The sequence below is a fragment of the Calypte anna genome, chromosome 11 (genome assembly GCF_003957555.1).
Source record: "Calypte anna isolate BGI_N300 chromosome 11, bCalAnn1_v1.p, whole genome shotgun sequence".
Lineage (NCBI taxonomy): Eukaryota > Metazoa > Chordata > Aves > Apodiformes > Trochilidae > Calypte > Calypte anna.
In genome coordinates, this window is record NC_044257.1 from 93477 (window position 1) to 114619 (window position 21143).

Genomic DNA, 21143 nt, shown 5'->3' on the forward strand with positions numbered 1-21143 from the left:
TACTCTCCCCACCCCAGCTCAAATTTTCCTGTGACGTGAAAACAGCATCACCACCCCTCCCACAAGCTGAAAACTATTCTGTTTTGTTGTCTTTCCTGTTTCAGAAAACACAAAGAATGAAAAAAAAACCAAAAAAACAGTGATAAAAAAATTTGCACTGCATGATACACTTCAAACTGTTCATGACAGGCAGCTTAATACAGAGCAACTACTTCTGCTGGATGGGCTCATAATGGAAGACAGGGAATTTCCAGGGAGGAAACTGAATTAGCAAATGCACTTGTGAAATTGCAATAGAGGCCAAAGTTTTAATAAATACCTTGTCATATCTACATGTCACTGGATGAAAAGATGTTATGAAAAACTTTCCTCAGATGGAGCAAGTGTGCAAGTTTTCTTAAGGAAGTATAACAGGCACACAAGCTTTGGCCATTTCAGCAAGAGAACACGTGGTGCCAAGCTCTGTTTTTAAGTGCTTGCATACAATTTTATTAAGTAATAAAACATACTATTTGTATCACAAGCAATGCTTCCAGCTGGATATGCATTTTTATGGTTCATAATCCTCCAAGTTTAATTTATCTCACTCCGATACTCATCTACTACACCAGGCTTTTATGCAATGATACTGCTTTAGCCACATGAGCCTCCATAGCTAATTAATCCTGTCCTGTAATGTGCAAGAGAGAGCCTACAGAGCACAGAGACAAAGCCTGGAGAGGCAATGGCCATCAGTCACAAAGAATGTTAGCCTGTTTGGGATCAGCCCAGCTACTGCAAACAGACTGTCTTCAGCTAAAAATAGAAAATGATGCTTTAAAAAGAGTATCTTGCCTATATGGCCTTAAATCTTCTTTCTTGTTATGCCAGTCTGCAGCTCCATTTCTTGAAAGTTCCTGAGTAGATTAATTATAAATATCCTCTTCCAAGTTTCACCACTGAATCCTTTTCATCACCTCACAAACCCCTGAAATAAACATTCCATTTCATATGTAAGAATGGAGCTTAAAAGACAGGATTTTTCCTGCTACAGAAGTGGCAGCACAGGAGTCAGAGTAGGTTCAGCCAGGTTAATTAAACTTGTCATGGTTCTGGTCAGGCTGCATGCAGGCTGGCTTCACGTCCCTCCCCAGTAACAGGAAGGAGGCACAGGGTGATGCAAGCCAGTTACACACAGGCTCAGACTGGATCCTGCCCTAGCAGGGACACATTTGCAGTGTGGAGCAAACACAGATCAGCTTGAATGTCTGTCTCTTCATGGTGTACTTCATCCCTAATAACACCTAAGACCTGAACATATGTAAGAATGTGTAAAAACAACAGCACCAATGATAAATTCACAATTTTCTGGTACTAACACAGATCAATGATACCTGACCACACCATTCCATGCCACTGACTCCCTGTCTCTCCATTTCACTTGAAGAAAGTCACAACTGAACTTACAGTACATGCTACACAACACCAGCTCTAAGAACACAACCATTCTGGAAGACAACTTCAGAGAGTTTGACAACAGAAGTTTCTAAACATTTCTCTTGGGAGACCTACAAGGAAAACGTCTTAGAAAGAAAACTGTCAACCTAGGTGTGGTTCTGATTCTTGGAAATACTTGAGCTTACCTCCTGGATGTGTTGCTCCAAATGACTGATCAATTTGTTCTATGGTTGGAGCAATTGCCTGAGAGTTAAAATGGACACCACTAAAAAAGAAAACACAAGAAAATGGAACAGATGCCACAAATGTTTACTGACATTTACTGACATACTGACAAATGTTTACTTCATCTAAGACTGAAGGAAAGAGAAAACTGGTAATTTAACCAAGAGCTATGTTCAAGAAAGGGTAATTACCTACAGTCTTTTTTGACAGTTGTTTTGTTTTGTCTTTAACAAGAATGATTGAATTAAAATGAGTTTAGGATTAAAAGCCAGAGAGACCCCCATCACTGTAAGCAAGAAGAAATCAAGGGTTATCTAAGGTCACTTACCAATATTTTAACTTCACCTTAGTCAAGTCATAAACTTCAATCACCTGAAAGACAGGAAACAGAAACATTACCATTCTTCATAGATTTGTGAATCATTACAGGGACAAAGTTTTCATCACATGGCAAGACCAGCTTGTGCTGCTCCCTCCCCTCCTTACCAGAACTCTGCAAGGATATGTCACATTGACAGAGACAAAACTCCAAAACTGACTCAGCCAATGCACATCTGAATCTGAAGAACAAATTCAGATCCTGGGTTAACCTGCACTGACATACAGAGAGTAACCTCTCCACTAATATATCAGCATCTTGATTTCTGCAGAGTTAAGCAAGTTCAAAAGAAAGCAAAAACACAGGACAGCTAATTAGGGAACCCTCTAATGAATGTCAAACAGTAGGGAATTCCTTGGGTGCTCCTATGACCCCAGAGAATGACTGTGCAGGACAGCAAGCCCAAGCACTGATGGCACTATTCTAACTTTCCAGCTCCTCTTCTAAAGCAAAAGATGAACTCAGCAAGACTAAGCAGCAGGATTCCATTTCAGTACTACATAAATAGACATCTAGCCAGGCATTACACAGTAAATCAGGAAAAGCATCCCACAAAGAATCAGAGCAAGCCATAACACCCAGCCCTGACATTTACTAAATATTTTAGAGCTTCCTGAAGGAGCTCTTCTCCCTACAGGTAATATTGTACATGGGTCCTTTGTTCTAAATGAATACCTGCTAATGTGCACCTGAGATTGATTTCCTATTATTTTTATGTACCTTGAGGCTATGCTGGGCTAGGTATTATTATATCTACTATAATTATTAACCAGATAATTTTTGGATAGTAACCATGGTCAAAAACAAGCTTCTTCCTCCCTACATGTGTTCCTATGTCAGCAGGGAAATACACAGAGCACATCATAACTGCTGTGAAGAAAAGGTAAAGAACTTTTTATTACTTTGTACAGTCCTTCAACAAATCAGCAGCAGATTTAGAAAGGACTTACTCTTCAGCTAGAGAATAAAGTAGAATTCCTCAAGGAGTTTGCTACCAAACATGGCTTTGAAGACTAAAAATATCACCAGCTAAGAAGGAAGTTGGTTTTAGGAGATGCCCAGAAAATAACCATAAATAAAAAACTTGGAATGCTTAAACTACTGTACTGGAAAAAGAAACCAAACAACAAACCAAAAAAACCAAACAAACAAAACAACAAAAAAACCCACCACAAAAAACACCCCCAACATTTAATGGGACACTGTTGACTCATTAGAAGTTGGAAGAGTTCTCAGGAAGCCCACACATGTCAGGATATAAGCAGCAAGTAAAGCACAAAGCAAGCAACAAATGAATGTTCTGGCAGAACCAACATAAAGAAGAGCAAACAATTTTTTCTTCTTAATAAATATACTTTGAATTATGGTTCTTGGAAAAAATGGTTATTCAGCATTTTAATTTAAAGGCAGTTTGACATGTCATTTCCTTCACTGCACAGCTTGTTAAAAACAAAGGCTACGTTTATGAAAAACTAGGAATTACAGGACAGGTTTTTTTGACTTTGCACATCTTTTCCCCACTGAAAGGTTTGAGCCTAAAGAAACCATGCCCCACAAAAATGAGGTTTTTACCTCATTCCACCCTGAGAGCAGACAGACACTGATTTGCCATCAGTCCTCTTCCCATGATTCACAAACAGGTCTATCCATGTCAATATTTATTTTAGTAAATAGAAAAAAAAAAAAAAAAAGGTAGAGGAAAAAACAAGCACAACTTAGCAAAATTTAAAGGCAGACAAAATACCTCATGAATGTAATGAAAGACATATTAAAGAAACACTGCAACAGCCCATAGCACTAAAAAAGGGTTTATTTTTAAAACTACACTGACAAAAGGATTAATGTGACCCTCCTATGTGCAAAGGAACAAAACTGAGAAGCCCAAGAACTATTCAGTGACATGTTTACTACACAGCCAGAAGGCAGCTGGTTTAAATGATTAAAGCCTTATGTTTTGTCACACTCAGTGTTTTCACGATGACTACTGAGTAAGTCTCATAAAAATATTCAGGTATCTGCTAACCAGCAAGAACAGACCAGCACTGTGAAATCTAACCCTTCCTCCACCTCAGAGTGTGTGAGACAACTTGTTGTTAAAAATCACAGGAGTGTTTTCAGAACCAGGTCCTAATCAGGACTAATCAGTACTCTTAATGAACTAACCTCTCCTGCAGTGCCTGGCTCCTGAAATTGCTGGAGGCTGTGCTCAAGCTTTCCTCCTCTCAGAGGGAGACAAAACTTCTTGGGAACAATGCTGAAGCAATTTTGTTTTTTTTTTTAAACAATTTTCAAAACACATTTTAGAGAAAGGTCAGGCACAGCTCTGACAACATTGGGTAGTCAGACCCTCAAAAACTATTTGGAGATGGAGAGACATGGCATATACTTGTTACAGCACTTCAAAAAACACTATACCACTGCCACATTCCAAAAAAACATCAGTGAGCAAGCCATGCACTTGAAGTGATTACATCCATCTGACAAGGTGGGGGTTTTTTCAATATATTCTATTTAAAAAAATTAAATTCACACTTGCAATCTGAATAACTGAGTTCTAAATCTTAACAAAAATTAAAATATTACAGGAATGACTTTATGAACAAAAACTTCCATAAGGCAAAGTGAAATGTGCCAAAAATGAAAAGCTCAGCTGTACTCCATCTGAGCTCCATTTAAACTGAAAATTGTTTAAAATGTGTATTTTTAGTTAGTATAAAAGAGATTTTGAAGAAAAAAAAAAAACACAAGCCAAACGTACTACAGTGATGTAGGTTACTACTAGAGATATAAAAACTTTTAACAAGTATTACTGTAGGTTGCTCTTCAGCAGTTATATATTTACACACATTCACAGTATATGAAGAGCTCAAGCTTCAGATGATGTGTGTTCAAAAAAAAAATATTAGATGTGGCACTTCAGAACAGGGTTTAGTGGGCATGATAGTGTTGAGCTGACTTGACTGGACTTAGAGGTCTTTTCCAAGCTGAATGATTCTGTGATAAACAAGGCTCCACCTCCCAGTGCTCCACCACCTGGAGGCATGGATGTGAGCACCATGTACCCAAAGGGTAAGCACTGTATTTTTTTTTAGTATCACTTTTAAGCTCACACTTTTGCTGCCTGAAGTAGCAGGGCAGGAAGAGTAGCACCCTGGCACCCAATTAGCCCAATCAACACAGCAATTTAAACACACCAGGTGAGAACCACACTGGTAATCCTTCAGCAGAGCAGAGTAATCCTCCTGACAAAAGGACCACCCTGAATAACAAGGCATTACACACAGATACTTCAATGTTTCAGTAAAGTTTTTTGTAGCTTTCCTTAGGAAAGCTTTTTTTTTGTACTGTTCTAATCCCATCTTCACAGTCCCACAGTCACCCCTGTTGTATGGATGGAACATAGCATTTTTCTAACAGATTTTTTGCAAACTCAGGAGGTCAGTGACCAGTCTGTCCTTTATTTTACATCTTAATGACACAAAGCATCCCACAGAGAGACAGTTCAACATTCGGGCACCTAAAAGCACAGAAGTAGCTGGGCTGGGGACTTCAATGTCAAGAATAAAAACTCATCCAAACCAAACTGAAGTCAGTGCAGGAGGCAGCTGCTTGTATCTCACCACCACACCAGACCTCTATAAACCTAACTCACCTGGAATCTAAGAACAGAGGGAAGAAACTTAATTTCCAAAAATAAAATGGCAGCAACCTGAGCAAAAACCAACACTGTCTGGTTTGCATCAACCAACAGATTTCAAACCCTAGATTTAGCTTTGGTAATGGGCTTCTGCAGCAACTTGGAACATGACTGGCAGAGATTGCACTGGACCACCACAATCCAACAGCACTCTTAAAATTCCCAGAAGTCTCTTAATCCTAAAAAGAAAGATTTAACCCCTAACTGAAGAATTGCAATTTGTTATCACAGTGGATTGTATATGGCAAATTAAATGTCTAAAAACCCCACATGCTTCTGCTCCATTAAGTGTCAATGTATCCCAGGCTTTTGGTTTGCACTGTTTTGTTTGCAGGGTGTTTTATTACCTTAAGTCTCTGATTGAAAGCATCAAACAGCAGTTTGATTCCATCCTGAGTCAGGTTAAGGATGAGGTCATGGCTAAGAGGTGACTGTAAAACAAGCAAAAAAAAACAAGCTGTAAGGCTTTTAATTTTAAGGCTTCTTTAAGATATAGATCAGTGTGCAGGTATAAAATGGTTCTTTGTTAAAACCAAGCTGCCTCAGAAAACCACCACTTCTTCAATGAATAAAGCAGAATGAAAAGAAATTGGGCCAAACCTCTCAACCCCTTCAGTTTTCTTATGAAAAGAAATAGAAGTGCCTGGGTAAGATCTGCACCCTGCAAGAACTCCCAAGAGGGCAGCTGTCCATTACTTTAAGTGTAGGGAAAAAAAATTTAAAAAATAAAATAAAAAATTCACAAAACAAACAAAACCCACACCTAGAAAATTAACATTCCAAGTTCAGCATCAGAGACATCACTGAGGAACAGTCTGTTGCTCTCTTGGGGCTCAAAAATAAAGCCCATCTCCCCAAAAATGCATCAGAACCAAGTGTACGCTTGAAAAAATGATGGTGAGAGGGCTTTACACTTCAAAAATCAAAGGCTGTCACAGTCTTTTTCAAGCTTCAAAAGGAAGCTTCAAGCTCTTATGTTGTGAATTAAGGTTTCCTTAGTTACTCTGTATCATAACAACCAGAGGCTTAATTTGCAGTCTGCTGGAGTCAATAGGAGACATTCCACTGGCATCACTGGTGTCTGCAAAGGCTCCAAGCCAGCCCTGTCTGCTGTCACCCCATGGAAGCTCCTCACTCCTGCACTGTTACATCCACACCTACACCACACAGACAGCCCCATTTCTGCTATTTGACTCTGTGCTACTCAGAGCACATTTGCTTCTAAGAGCTCTGCCCTCCTCAGAGGGGAAAAAAAGGCTGACTGAGAACAGGCACCAATATTCCTGCCCTAGAAATGCACCAAGCAGTTATCCAGCAGGGAGCTGGATAACAGGCTGGAGAAGAGGAGGCTCAGGGGAGACCTCATCACTCTCTCCAACTCCCTGAAAGGAGGTTGGAGCCAGGGGGGGGGTTGGGCTCTTTTCCCAGGCAACTCTCAGCAAGACAAGAGGGCAGGGTCTCAAGTTGTGCCAGGGGAGGTTTAGGTTGGAGATGAGAAAGAATTTCTTTCTGGAGAGGGTGATCAGGCATTGGAATGGGCTGCCCAGGGAAGTAGTGGATTCTCCGTGTCTGGAGATCTTTCCAAAGAGCCTGGATGTGGCACTGAGTGCCATGGGCTGGGAACCACGGGGGGAGTGGATCAAGGGTTGGACTTGATGAGCTCTGAGCTCCCTTCCAGCCCAGTCCATTCTGTGATTCTATCTGGGGTGGACACAGGTTTCCAACGTGGGCAGCCACACCAAACAGCCCTTTTTAGGAATTAAGCATAAGCTCTCTTGAAAGTTACTTTCCCTTTTGCTCTACTGTGTGAAGGTCTCCATTTTGGCATTCAGAAGTCTCATTTCCACCCTAAATTTTCTCACCTCAGCACTGTCTTCTAGCCTGGACACTTTTTGGGCATTCTCACGAGCACCTCCCACCCCTTCCCAAACCTTTTATTTCAGTGATAAGAACCTAGACTTTACATCACCAGGTCCAAACATGCCACAGGGATTTCAGTTCCCTGTGATGTAGATTTCCATTCCCCTTTATCACTCCAGTAGCTTTTCCAGGAGCTTTCCATTCAAGCCAACCTTTCTTGAAGACTGGAGTTCTAGCATGCTAGCCTTCCAGCTAAAACCTTCACAGTGCTTTGCACAATAGCATCCATATTTCACTAATACTGGCAAAATTTGATGATTTTATAATGCAGGCAGCACTGTAATGAAACCATGAGCCTGAGATAAAACAACTAATGCTTGCTCCTCACCATCTATTTTTAAATGCCTTCTAAATCTAATTTAAAAGGGCTATGCATAGAGAAAAAAAAAAAGTGTCATGGTGCATTTAAATATACCAAGACAGTTGCTCTGATTTGTATATGCTCTGCTTTTGACTGGTTTCTAAGCAGAATTTTCTTGAGGTTATTCCAACATTAATGAGAGCATTAAAAGTACTTTTGAGTGGGTGAAAAATAAAATAAAAAAAAAACAAACAAAAACACAACAACAAAAAAACCCCACCAACACATCTGAGGAAAAGCTTGGTATTTCATACAGCAAATAGCTTCTGCTGTATGCTGGCATATTTTCTAGTAGAAGAAAAGTTTCAAGGGCACAAATTTAGTTCATGTGACTTTTATTGCACCAAACAGAACCTCAAATATGAAAGATGAGGCCAGGAAGCAACAGCAGAGTCCTTCCTGAAGGAAGCAACTCAGATGTGCAGTTACACTGCTAATTACATCAAGTTGCAGAAACAACTTATCACTGAACAATGTCACCAGAATCCAGAGGCAGAGGCTTAGGAAAACACACAATGGCAAATAAATTCCCCACTTATACTGACCAAAAAGGAGTTAAAACACTTCAGTCACAGAAAGGGGTTTATCAAGCTTTTTTTGGCAGTTTGGGCATTTCATTTAGGTCAAGTTAAAAAGAGAGCTGTGGGCAGATCTAATTGCATTTAATTTGTCATGAAATTTTTGAAAGGAAGTGCTCACTGCTGGACAGGATCAGAATTTCAGTGTTTAGATGCAACAGCTTTAAATAACATTTCATCACTTTTCTCAAAGGCATTCATTTCAAAAGAAATTAGACAGACATTAAGGCTGCTGAGTTATAGTTTAGCTAGATAAAAGTTGTCCATTACAAAGTTTATTTAAAGCTTTAAATCTTGTAAGTGCAGCAGCAGCTCCAGGTGCTCAGCTGCTCATGAAGTATCTCATGGTTTTGCACCAGGGTGAGGATAAAGCCAGTCAACTACAGGCCCTGAGCAGCATGTGGAAGCAATCACACCAATATAGAAGCTGAATCACAATAATATACAGAAAAATATCAACACAGCTATTCCACAAAGTTGAGAACTACTATTTTGTTGGACTATGCAGATGTTAGAAACTTTTTTTATACTTATTAGAGTCTGGGAAGGAAAACCTTAGCCTCCCTCCACTGCAGATAGAATAAAAATTCAGTGTACACAGTCAAGCACAGTGTAGCTTTTGAAGTGCTGTGAAAAGCCAAGCAGTGGTATACTTTGCTGTCTAGCACTGGACCACTAATCCTTCTGTGATTCTATAAACCTAAGAGGAATATAAATCTTATTTTTTTTAACAAACCTAGGAATAATTCTGGAATGTACTGTGGGAAAAAAACCCTAAACCTTCTCCAGAGCATACAAAAACCAATGAATGCCTTCACTGCCAGGTGTGTGCTCCTCTGCATTAAGCCAGATTTCCAGTTTGCAACTCAATCAGAAAACCCACAAATCTACACAACATGAAACAAAAAAAATGCTCAATTATATAAAATAACATATCCAGCACTAATTCCCAGAGCTTGTTCCTCAGGCATTCAGCATTCACTGCAAATGCATGAGGCCTCCATCATTATTTTGATCCAAGCTGATAACCTAGCAAGACTTTGCCTTTTTCCTGCTGAAAAAAATCTGCAGTCTCCAACATGTGGATATCATCTTCTGATAATATATTTGGAGAGTCACAATCCTTTGTCACACCTCCTCTTCCTTCCAAGTACAGGTGGGTACACATTTTATTTGCAGAAAGGTTTCACTTCTAGTCCATTTTATGAGAGTCAAATGTATTAGGAACTTAAAGCTTAGGTTATGGAGAATGATTAAATCCTCTAGAGCTGGTTTAAACTATTGCATCCACTTTCTGCAGACAAAACTGCAGATCCAGAGAGAAAGTGTGGAAGCTTTTTCAGGAGGTTCATCACCACTGAACCAGGCAGGAAAGAAAGCAATGAGTGATCCACTACTTAAAAATTGTGCAGTGCTTGACAAGGATAATGTAAAAAGACTAGAAATTATCCAGCTAATTACAGAACACTTTTTAAAGTAAAAACAATTATATCCCACCACTGTGCACACAAAACTGATACCTGTTTTGTGCTGAGGATTCTTACACTTGACAGTTCTAAAAGCTAAACCTCTGATGAGGTGGCAATAATTTAGTGTAATTCATACAATTCCACAATTCATAAAACACAAGACACAGTAGGATGATACCCCCCAACACCTTCATTTTGGGGCACAAGGAAGTGAGTGACCCAGGCAGACACTCACCTGCTCACTGTAGAGAACCTGGACGTTTTTGATAATGCGACAGTGTTTCTGAAGGATTGCTACAGCCTGAGCCAAGGGCATTCCTGCAAATAAACAAATTAAATAAAATAAAAACCAACCAACCAATTGCCTTCCTTTGGTTTGGAGCCCAGCTAACAGTGTTTTTTCAACAGCAAGGTTAGAGATGAGGTCAGCAAGCAGGCATCAGCAAACAGTACATTACAGCAGAAAGGTATGCAATCCATAAACATGCCAGCTTGACTCAGGGTATCAGCACAGGCCTGGACTTGGGAAACAGAAAAGTCATTGTTTGTCTACCAGTGTGTTAGCCATCTACCAAGAAATAAAAAAAACCAACAACTCTAGCCACAAAATTAAACAGCAAAGTTCAGACCAGAAAAAAAGCACAGATCTTTCTACCATCCACGACCAAACTCTTTTTGGGGTCAAAAATCGGCTAAGTGAAAAAAAAACAGCCCACACCAAACTCCACAGTGGCTGGAGAATTCCTGTGTACATTCAGGAGGCTCCCAGACTGCATTTTATGGCACAGCCTTTCTTGATTTTGATAAGTTACTGAGCAGAAGCTACAAATGCTAGAACAGAGCAATGATGCTCCTTAGACCTCCCAGATCACATTGGCTGCTGATACAGCTGCTTTTGTGTCAAGGAAGGAACTTTATCTTCTCAGCTTACAGACAAGATAAACACACTAAACAATTTGGTTGAACTGCAGTAATACACTGAATATTCATTCACCATCCATCACCATTTCAAGGGTGTTTTTTTGGTTGTTTTTTTCCTTCTTCAGTGTATCTTATCTTTACAGCTCTAAATTTCTGAAAGTGGAATGAAGCAGCTGATTCTGCAAGAAAGAATCATCCTCACCATCTCATCCTTTATCACACTTAAAACCTTTGTTGCCTCTCCCAATGAAATGTGAGTGTTCCTGCATTCCAAGTAGGCATGTATAAAGACATGTTATGAACTCATAATTGTGAGGCTTTACTTCACTACTAATTGCTGAAAGTCTATTTAGATTATTTATCCAACATTTTATATGTGTTCCATGCCCCATTCTTCTCTAATCTTTAAACACTAAGAAATTTGCCTTGATTAGGGAGAACTTTGCACAGGACCTACACTTTTATTCAGGTAACAGCTCAGGCATTTTAATTTTTACTTACTAGCTACACCTCTCAAAATCAGACTGTAGATCCCATTCCAAAGCAGCTTTTAGACATTATTTACAGTACCAAAGAGAAACCCCCCCTCTCTCCATAAATATATATATAGATGATGCATCACAGACCTAGATCACCAAAGATAACATTTTAATGTAATACTAGCTTAACACTGAAAAAAAACCCCAAAACAACCCTATTATTTTCACTGTGGCACTGAGGCACACACCTCTTTTACCCATACACTGCAGCTTTCCAGCAGTTAGGAAAAAAAGTGTTGGCAAAACAGGCTTCTAGATCAGAACAAAAGTGATGAAATTTGTAAATACCATATACAACTGCTTCTGTGAAACTGTTTTTCATATTAGCCCATAATTCTGGAAAAAGTTGAGGTTTTTTTCAGCTACAAATTATACATCAGAAGGTAATATAAAATCAAAAAGAACAGTCATTATTTTAATAAAAGTAATAAAAATCAAAACACAGAGCCACACAAGAAAGCAGCACTGTTTCCTTTTATCTATTGCAGTTGCCTTGTTCTCTAAACAGCTGAGTTTTTAGAAGACAGTTATGTATTAAAAAATATTTTCAAAATGGAACAGAGACATAAAGAACAGCAAGAAGTTGAGACAAAAGATGCTGCTGTGAAAGTCTGACAGTTTCTAACTTAGTACAAACTATGATTCAAAAAAAAAAAGTGACATTTAGAAGTATAACACTTTTTTCAGAGTCTCAGAGTCAGCATTTCCAGAGCTACAGAGGTTAGGCCACGAGCTCTCTAAAAAAAAAAAACCAAATAAACAATAAACAAACAAAAAGCAAGTAAACAAAAAAAACCCCACAAACAAACAACAAACAAACAAAACAACAACAACAAAAAAAAACCAACCCAGAAAACCCCACACACAAAAAAAAAGGGGCAAGGCTCAAGCAAAGCCAGGAAACAAGGTGACAGAATCCACATGCCTGAAGTAGGCAAAGTTTCAGTAAAAAAACCTGATGTGGTTAAAAAAAAAAAAGTACACACAAACAAAAAGTTCAGTTTGTAGCCTGATGTAAACTGATGCAATCTGGGGTTTCTAAGTGTGCAAACAGATGGCTCATGTGACACTCTTACTCAGAGCTCTCCCAAGCTGCAAGCAAATGGACAGGGACAGACTTGGTGCAGTTTTCAGCAACTGGGAATCAAGGAGATTTTGCCAGACAGCTGCTTAGCAAAACTATAATGAGCAACTGAAGTTCTCCAGGAACCTAAAACACACCCGGAGAAGCCAGGATCATCCCTTTGCCTCCATGAGCAGAGAGCCAAAGGAGGAGTAAAGGAAGAGTAATTTTCCCCACCCTTGACACACACAAAACATCCCCTTTTCCTCAACATTCATAGAATCACAGAATGGGCTGGGTTGGAAGGGAGCTCAGAGCTCATCAAGTCCAACCCTTGATCCACTCCCCCCGTGGTTCCCAGCCCATGGCACTCAGTGCCACATCCAGGCTCTTTGGAAAGATCTCCAGACATGGAGAATCCACTACTTCCCTGGGCAGCCCATTCCAATGCCTGATCACCCTCTCCAGAAAGAAATTCCTTCTCATCTCCAACCTAAACCTCCCCTGGCACAACTTGAGACCCTGCCCTCTTGTCTTGCTGAGAGTTGCCTGGGAAAAGAGCCCAACCCCCCCCTGGCTCCAACCTCCTTTCAGGGAGTTGGAGAGAGTGATGAGGTCTCCCCTGAGCCTCCTCTTCTCCAGCCTCAACACCCCCAGCTCCCTCAGCCCTTCCTCACAGCAATTCTGCTGGATCCCTTCACAGCCTCCTTGCTCTTCTCTGGACCTGCTCCAGCACCTCAATCTCCTTCCTGAGGGGCTGAGGGGCCCAGAACTGGACACAGGACTCAAGGTAATTCCTCAGCCCTTGCAGTCCAAGAGGAAAACAAAGTGTTCTTTTTGCCCTGCTCACCAGGCTGGGGTAAAGGGAAAGCAAAGGTGGTTTCCAGGAGATGAGAAAGTCAGCCCTGGCAAATAACACCCCCAAAACTCAGCACTAGGACTCTCCTACCATGGAGTTCCCCCCTTCCTATGTGCTAGAGCAGTTCCAGTGACACCAGGAACACCTCACACATACTGCAGGGCATGAACAAGGTGGCCTGAAGCCTGCATCTATGCCAAGACTGTGTGCCTTGAAGAGGAAGGGTGTAGAGGAGTGAAGAAAGATTGAAAAAGCAGCTAGAAAATCCCAGAAAAGATTAATTGAATTGATATAAATAAAATGAATTCAATTCAATTGAATTGTTATATATATATATTCAATATATATTATATTGATAGTTGATATAGACATTGATATATATTGATACCTACATATTAATTGATATCTACATATTGATATACATTGATACACCTTAATTGATATCTATATTAACTGATAATCTGTATTGATATCTATATTGAGATCTATATATATTTAGAGATAAATATAGTTATATATATAGTTATACATATTATTGATACTTATATTATTGATACTTATATTATTGATACTTATATTATTGATACTTATATTATTGATACTTATATTATTGATACTTATATTATTGATACTTATATATTAATTGATATATATATTTAATATATCAATTAATATAGATATCAATAAGTGAAACTTAGTAGGAAAAGAAAGTATGAAAAGTGAGAGAAACACAACACAATGCCTTAGAAATGACACCTCTCCCACACTACTAACACAGCTGCAGGCATTACAGGGTAAGGATTTAATTGTTCTGCTTTAAAACAGCAGGAATGTGGCCCAAGAGGTGCAGTGACACACATCTAATTGAACTCAAAACTCAAACTTAAATTTTTTTATGCTCTGGTTAGGCAGTGAGTCAACACTGAAGCCAGAAACAGAATCCAAAAAACTCATGTAAAAAGTTTTTCTGGCATTTCCCCTCAGTCATCTCCCTCGTGGGCACAAGACAGGGAGGCAGAGCCAGCAGCAGTTCAGGAATATTGCCATTAGTTCTATGAAGAGCAGCTCCAAAGACAAAAAAAAAAAAAAAAAAAAAAGAGAACAACACTGGCAGCGAGAATCCCAAGCAGCCTCAGCAGCAGGGATCCAGTTTTCCTCCAGCTCCTCTGGCACAAGACAAAATTAAGTGTCTTAATACCTAGGCAGCTCTAGCCCAGCAGGTCATGCTAATTATATATTAGCCTCATCACGTGGGGGCTATGTTTACTCCAAGAATTACAGCTGAGTTTCCTCCCTCTCAGCTCCACGCATGTGTTTGGGTGTGTGTACACACAGGCAGAGGCACCAGGACAGAATTTTAACCCTGAAATGGACTTCTCTGGGGGGTTCCTGGGAACACAGTGAACATTTTCTCTCTTCCCTTGTTGTTATTTTTTATAAAGGGAACAAGGGAAAGGCAATACAAAATATTTGTGAAGATTGGCAGGGTTTATCATTGGAAATTTTTTTTTTTTTGCAGTAAAAGAGGCACTGGAGCATCACAGAATGTCAGGCAGAGCTGCAAGAGCACAAGATCCCCAGGAGTTCAAAGGGTGGGACTATAATTATCCTAAAAAAGCCATTCTCACCCTCCCTGTGACCATCTTGGATTTGACTCTAAAGTCACAGCCTCCTAAACAATCCTTTGTCCCTGATGGGTGCCAGGGCACAGCACCCACTCCTTTGGTGGGACCCAAACTCACTGCAGCTGCCTTGCAGGGTCTCTAAGGGACACTCTGGCCCTTTGTTGTCACAGCTATCAACATCACAAGTGTCAGTCAGGTTCTGGCTGCCACGTTGTTCATAACAGCCGAACCACCACTGCTCTTAGCTGGGCTTATAAAAAGAGCAACAGCACAGGCAGAAAACTCTGAAATTCAAGCCCAGTACTGAGATATTAAATAATCACCCAGAAGACACAACAGCAGAAGCATTTTCTGAGAGTTTTAAGGACTTGAAAGCACAGGTCATCTGAATAATCCAAACCATCTGTGTTTCAACAGTGCATTTAAGTGCCCTGGGCTGAGCAGCAGCCAAATTTCCATCAGCTGAGGGAATGTTCTTTCTCCTCAGAGTAAAGAGAGCAGTAGCTGGTAAGGAAGGGCCTCCCAGAATGTTAGAACCACTGGGAGGTTATCTAACCTGAAAAAAAACCAAAACCCTCCCAGAAGTTTGCTTTCTCCACTCTAATGTTGCAACCCCTCAGCAACACAGAGAAATTGTGAAACCCCACTGGACTTGCACAGAAAAGCCCAGTATTAGTGAGAAGTTTTAGCACACAGCTGCAGATACTGATAATCACCTGACATATATTCAGATGACAATCAGCACACCCCTGCCTCCTCTTTTAAGGGGTTATTTGGAAAGATTACCAGGCTCAGATGCCAAAACAAGGAAAACAAGTAGTAGAAACCACACAAGCTGATAAACAAAGCAAAACCCAGCGTGCAAAAGTTAAAGGTTAGACTGTATGCTAGAAAAGAATCCTTAGAGCTCCTACATTGGGGTTTTAGGAACAAAGCTGAGCTTGGATTCTCTCTTTTGCTCTCCTGAAAGTCTTGGGAGAGGCCTGGCGAGAGCGGGATCCCCACCTCCCCCCCGCAGCAGGGCCCAGGGGCAGCCAGGCAAGCTCGGAGAGGTTGGGAGGGGAGGAGAGCCACTTACCCAAGGTGAACTCCCATTGCTCGTTCCCCAGAGACCGCTCGGGCACCACCTCCAGATCTAGCATTGGCTCAGGTAGCGCGGAGGCCTCGGGCTGGCAGGGCAGGACACCCGGTGGCTGCGCCGGACCTCTGAGGGAAGCGGGAGGGAAGGTGGCGGCCCGGCACCCCCCCCACACTCCCTTCCTTCCTCCCGGCCACCCCCAGTTCCCCGGGGAGCAGCGCCGAGCCGGAGCGGAGCCCACAGGGCCGGGCTCAAGGAGGGGAGCACAGCACCGGCACCTCCGAGCTGCCTCCCCCTCACGGCCTGCGCATCCCCACACCCCCCTCCTCCTCCCCCTTTCCCTTCCTTCCCCACCCTGGCCGGGTCGGCCCCACAGCTCGGGAAGCTGCCCCCACCCCCTACCCCGCCCCGGGTGAAGGGGAGCCTCGGCGATGGTCCCGGGGTAGGGGCACGGAGCGCGGCTGCGGCCCACGGGGAGCGGAGTGGGGGGGTCAGAGCCCCCTCCCTCCCCCCCGCGTCGCGGGGCTGCCACTCACCTCACTTGCGGCTGCTGAAAAAGCGCTGTGCGGCTGCCGTCAGGCGAGCCCGCGCAGGGAGGGGCGGGGCGCCGCTCGCTTGGCCCCGCCCCTTTCCCCCCGCCCCTCCTGCCGTGGGGGAGAGGGGAATGCGTCGGCTCGGAGATGGGGAGACCGCGGGTTCGAGACCCGAGGAGGGAGGGTTGGAGCTGCCCAGGGAGCGGGGGGTCTCGAGCACAGATCCTATGAGGAGAGACTGAGGGAGCTGGGGGGGTTGAGGCTGGAGGAGGCTCAGGGGAGACCTCATCACTCTCTCCAACTCCCTGAAAGGAGGTTGGAGCCAGGGGGGGGGTGGGCTCTTTTCCCAGGCAACTCTCAGCAAGACAAGAGGGCAGGGTCTCAAGTTGTGCCAGGGGAGGTTTAGGTTGGAGATGAGAAGGAATTTCTTTCTGGAGAGGGTGATCAGGCATTGGAATGGGCTGCCCAGGGAAGTAGTGGATTCTCCGTGTCTGGAGATCTTTCCAAAGAGCCTGGATGTGGCACTGAGTGCCATGGGCTGGGAACCACGGGGGGAGTGGATCAAGGGTTGGACTTGATGAGCTCTGAGGTCCCTTCCAACCCAGCCCATTCCATGATTCTATGATACACAGAGGTACAACCTCCCTGTGACCCTAATGTGACCCTGCAAGCCCTAATGACACCGTGTCACAGTCTGCCACGGACTCAGGACTTTTTAAATCTCAGGATTTAAAAAAAAAAAACAAAACAAAAAACAACACACATAAAAAAGGAGCAACCAAACCGATCTGGTTGGGTCCAGTTTTTCCAGTTGAAAAGCCAGGGTGGGGGAAAGAGTTAAGGAGAAATTAGTCAGTGGCACGAGAAAAGCTCCCGGAACAAACTAGGGAATGACTCAGTAAGGAAGAAAGCAATAAGGAAGCCATTAGCTTTTCAAATGGGGGTTGAGAAAGCAACCTGCCACCCAAAGGGTTCTATCCCTAGATAAATCCACTTTTCCCACAGGGTGGTGGTCACCAAACATGAACCTGCTTTGCTCAGCCCCAGAAGACCCCATGGACAAGCAACCAAGCAGCAAGCAAGGCTAAGGGAGCTCTCCCAAGATGCTGAGATACTGACAGCACCTCGGACCAGTCCCTCTCAGACCATTGCTGATTTTCACAGCTCTGGTATGAAGGGCATCAAGGCAACCTCTGCAGCCTATGCAGAGAGAATGAAAAATCAACAAAAGAAAGCTGAAAGGCACATGTTCACCAGAGTAGGGCTGCTCAAGTGATGGAAAATCAAAGGAGTTCAGAAAGTCTGGATGTGGCTCTAATTCCTTCTTCTGGAAGGCTGAGGCTCCAGGAGGGCCTGGGAGGTGAATATTTTCCACTTTCATTTGAGGATGGGGGAAGAAAAACCTCTCTCATCTGTCCCCTCTCCTCTGCTCTCCTTGGGGCAGTGATGCCATCATCCATTGTGCCCACCATGGCCCATTGAGGGGCTGCAGCAGACCAGTGCAGAACATGCCACAGGGAGGTGGAAAATAACATTTATGAGCCCTTCACACAGCTAACCACAGACATTTGGGTTTCCCATATTTAAAAAAAAACACAACAAAACAGAACAAATAAAAAAGCAATATTCCAGCTTTCCAATTTCCACTTTTCCCTCCTGCCAGCAGCCTCACGTTCACACCAGATGCTCTGCATCCTCCTGGTGCCACCAGCAAACCATCCCCACAAAGCCCAGTGTGCTCTGGAGACCCTGGCTCTCATGTGGAAGAGCAGTAATTTGATTTTTCCTCCTTCCAGGGAGCTGTTTTGCTCTCTCAAACCCAGCACATGCAAGTTTTCCATGGGTGCATTAAAGCATTACAGAAGAAATCCTCATCATGCTGAGGTGCAGGACCTTGACCACGTTCTGCCCCCAATACCCTCCCTGTTCCTTCCCATCCCTCCTCAGGTCACTGAGCTGTCAAGGCAGGACAGATTTTAATGTACATGGTGTGGAGCAAGCCCCAGGGAAATTAGCTTGCTCTGGAAGTCAGCTGCGTGTCACTCCATTTGTTATTCATGCCTTGCTTTCTTTTTTTTATATTAAAAAAAACCCCAAACACAGTGACATCTTAATACACTGAAAAGCACAGGGGTGCTGCCAATTATTCCTTTTCCTTCCAGCCCTCTGACACATCTTTATAGGCTCAGAAAGAAAAATTAGCCTTTTTCTTGCCCAGGAGCACAAGCTTATCCCTCAGCACCAGTCACCCGTGCTGCTCCTTGTCACCATATATACACAGACACATAGCAGGACATCCTTTGGAGGAAAGCAGCTGGAAATCTTGCTTACCCCCTTTATTTAATGGGGCATGAAGCACACCCCAGCACCCACCATTCAGAGAATCACAGAATGTGAGGGGTTGGAAGGGAACTCTAGAAAGCATCGCATCCAACCCCCCTGCCACAGCAGGGTCACCTTACAGCAGGTCACACAGGGACAATTCCAGGGGGGTTTGCAAAGTCTGCAGAGGAGACTCCACAACCTCCCTGTGAAGCCTGTGCCTCACCCCCATAGTGCTGAAGTTTCTCCTCATATTGAGGTGGAACTTCCTATGTTCTACCTTAAACCCATTATTCCTTGTCCTGTTACTGGGCACCACTGGAAAAGAAAATAAATACATCCCAAATCACCAGAAGGCACAAACTTTCCCCAAGTCTTTGTGAACCCTTGAAGATGAGCAGCCAAGGGACCATCAATCCTGGAGAGAGGCTGGAAAGCTCCCTGGGTCACCTCCATCTCCTCTTGGCACATCCCTCCCCAGCTGCCTCCTTGCCTGGTTTGGAGATCCAGCTCCAAGGTGGGGTTTTGAGGCGTGTGTTTGGTTGTTTTTTTTTTTCCCAGATGACAACTTTTATGAAAATTCCTGGCTCCCCCAGCACCTGTTCTGCTCCAAACATGAGCATCACCAGCGAGCTGCCCGAGGACAGGAGATGTGTCTGTCCCGGGTTCCACAGGCTTACAAATGTCATTTACATTTACATGACAACAGTCCTCACACTTTGGGGTGGGATCAGCAGCTGTAGGGAATTACTGGCTCTTTACTTGACCTTCCTAATCACCCCCCATCTTCAGGGATATGTTAGCAGAGAAGAGCTGGGCTTTGCAAAGTCGGCCAGTCAGAACGAAGGGGAAAATTGGCAAAAGCTACCAGGAGGGACCAAAAATCCACCAGGGCTTGCGGGAGTGGGGAGAAGGAGAGGTGGAGGCTGACTGAGAAGCCGAGCTGCCCTCTCCTGGTGAGATCTCACAGCCACACCAATCCCGTCCTAAACCAGACCCTAAACTTGGCCGGGCTTTTTCGGTCGGGGTAAAGATACTTGCTAGAAAGCTCTTAAGTTGCACTTATTTTTTCGGAGGTGCCTATCCCGCTGAGAAGATTTGGTTTTGGCAGATAGGGATGTTTCCAGTCAGCGTTTGCAGCTCCCCAGGCTGCAGACGAAGGATCGGGGATGGGGAAGTGCTGGCATTCCCTGAGGGAGGATTTATCCCACAGCCAAGGGATTTGATGCCCCGAGTCCCACCCGAGACCCAGCTCCTGCGGAGTGATGCTGCGCCCTGCATCCGTCAGGGATGTGCTGGCACTCCCTGAGGGAGGATTTATCCCACAACCAAGGGATTTGATGCCCCGAGACCCAGCTCCTGCGGAGTGATGCTGCGCCCTGCATCCGTCGGGGATCGGGGCTGGCAGTGCCCTGGCCCTTCCTGGGGGAGACCCTCGCTCCGCTTTTCCCTGGCTCAGCACTTCTCCCTTCCTCCCTTGTGCTAAGCACTCCCTGCCGGGATGTTTTCCATCACCCAGAAAGCCGCTGCCAAGGTTAAGAAGGGCAGAATTTGTAGAACCAGCACCCTGCGAGGGGCGAGGAGCCACCTCCCTGCTCTGCCTGAGGATGCTGCAGCCGAGAGCCGGCGGGGTAGAAAGTGCCTTTTCCACGCGAAGTCTCCAGTGTGCTGTGAGCCTCCCCTAGAGATCTTCCGTGTGCTGAGGTCTGCAAGCTCCGGGAGAGCATCCCCCTTTCTCCGACGACCCCGGAGTGCGCCGGGCTGGCAGCTGTGCAGTTTGTCAAAAATAAAGATTCTGGAGGTGATTCCGGGTGATTCCGGGACGGGAAGGTAATGTGAGAGCATGGCAGGGCTTTGGCATGCGCATGGTTCAGGCAGGACCACGGTGTCCACTGGCATTGCTTGCCACATCCCAGATCTGGGCTCCTTCAAGCTCCAAACTTTCCCCATACATTTTTGCACCATGCTCGGGATCTGGAGATGGGTAGAAATAGAAGGGTCCCCTCCCTCCAACAACCTGAGACATTATCATAGAATCATAGGATGGGGTGGGTTGGAAGAGACCTCAGAGCTCATCAAGTCCAACCCTTGATCCACTCCCCCCGTGGTTCCCAGCCCATGGCACTCAGTGCCACAT

General features: G+C 43.7%; 1 protein-coding gene across 3 annotated transcripts in view; it reads right to left on the bottom strand.

The window, feature by feature from the left end:
* The window catches only part of C11H16orf70 (chromosome 11 C16orf70 homolog), a 37105-nt gene extending 20354 nt beyond the window's left edge, over window positions 1–16751 (bottom strand). For 2 of the 3 annotated variants that reach the window (XM_030457789.1, XM_030457791.1), the window contains exons 1-6: window positions 16554–16669; window positions 16152–16279; window positions 10302–10384; window positions 6086–6169; window positions 1991–2034; window positions 1623–1702 (exon numbers count right to left, since the gene is read on the bottom strand). In XM_030457789.1, the coding sequence (XP_030313649.1) occupies window positions 1623–1702; window positions 1991–2034; window positions 6086–6169; window positions 10302–10384; window positions 16152–16215 (355 nt within the window). In that variant the 5' untranslated portion in view covers window positions 16216–16279; window positions 16554–16669. The other variant, XM_030457790.1, reaches the window with a different exon arrangement.
* Between the last annotated feature and the right edge of the window lie 4392 nt (window positions 16752–21143).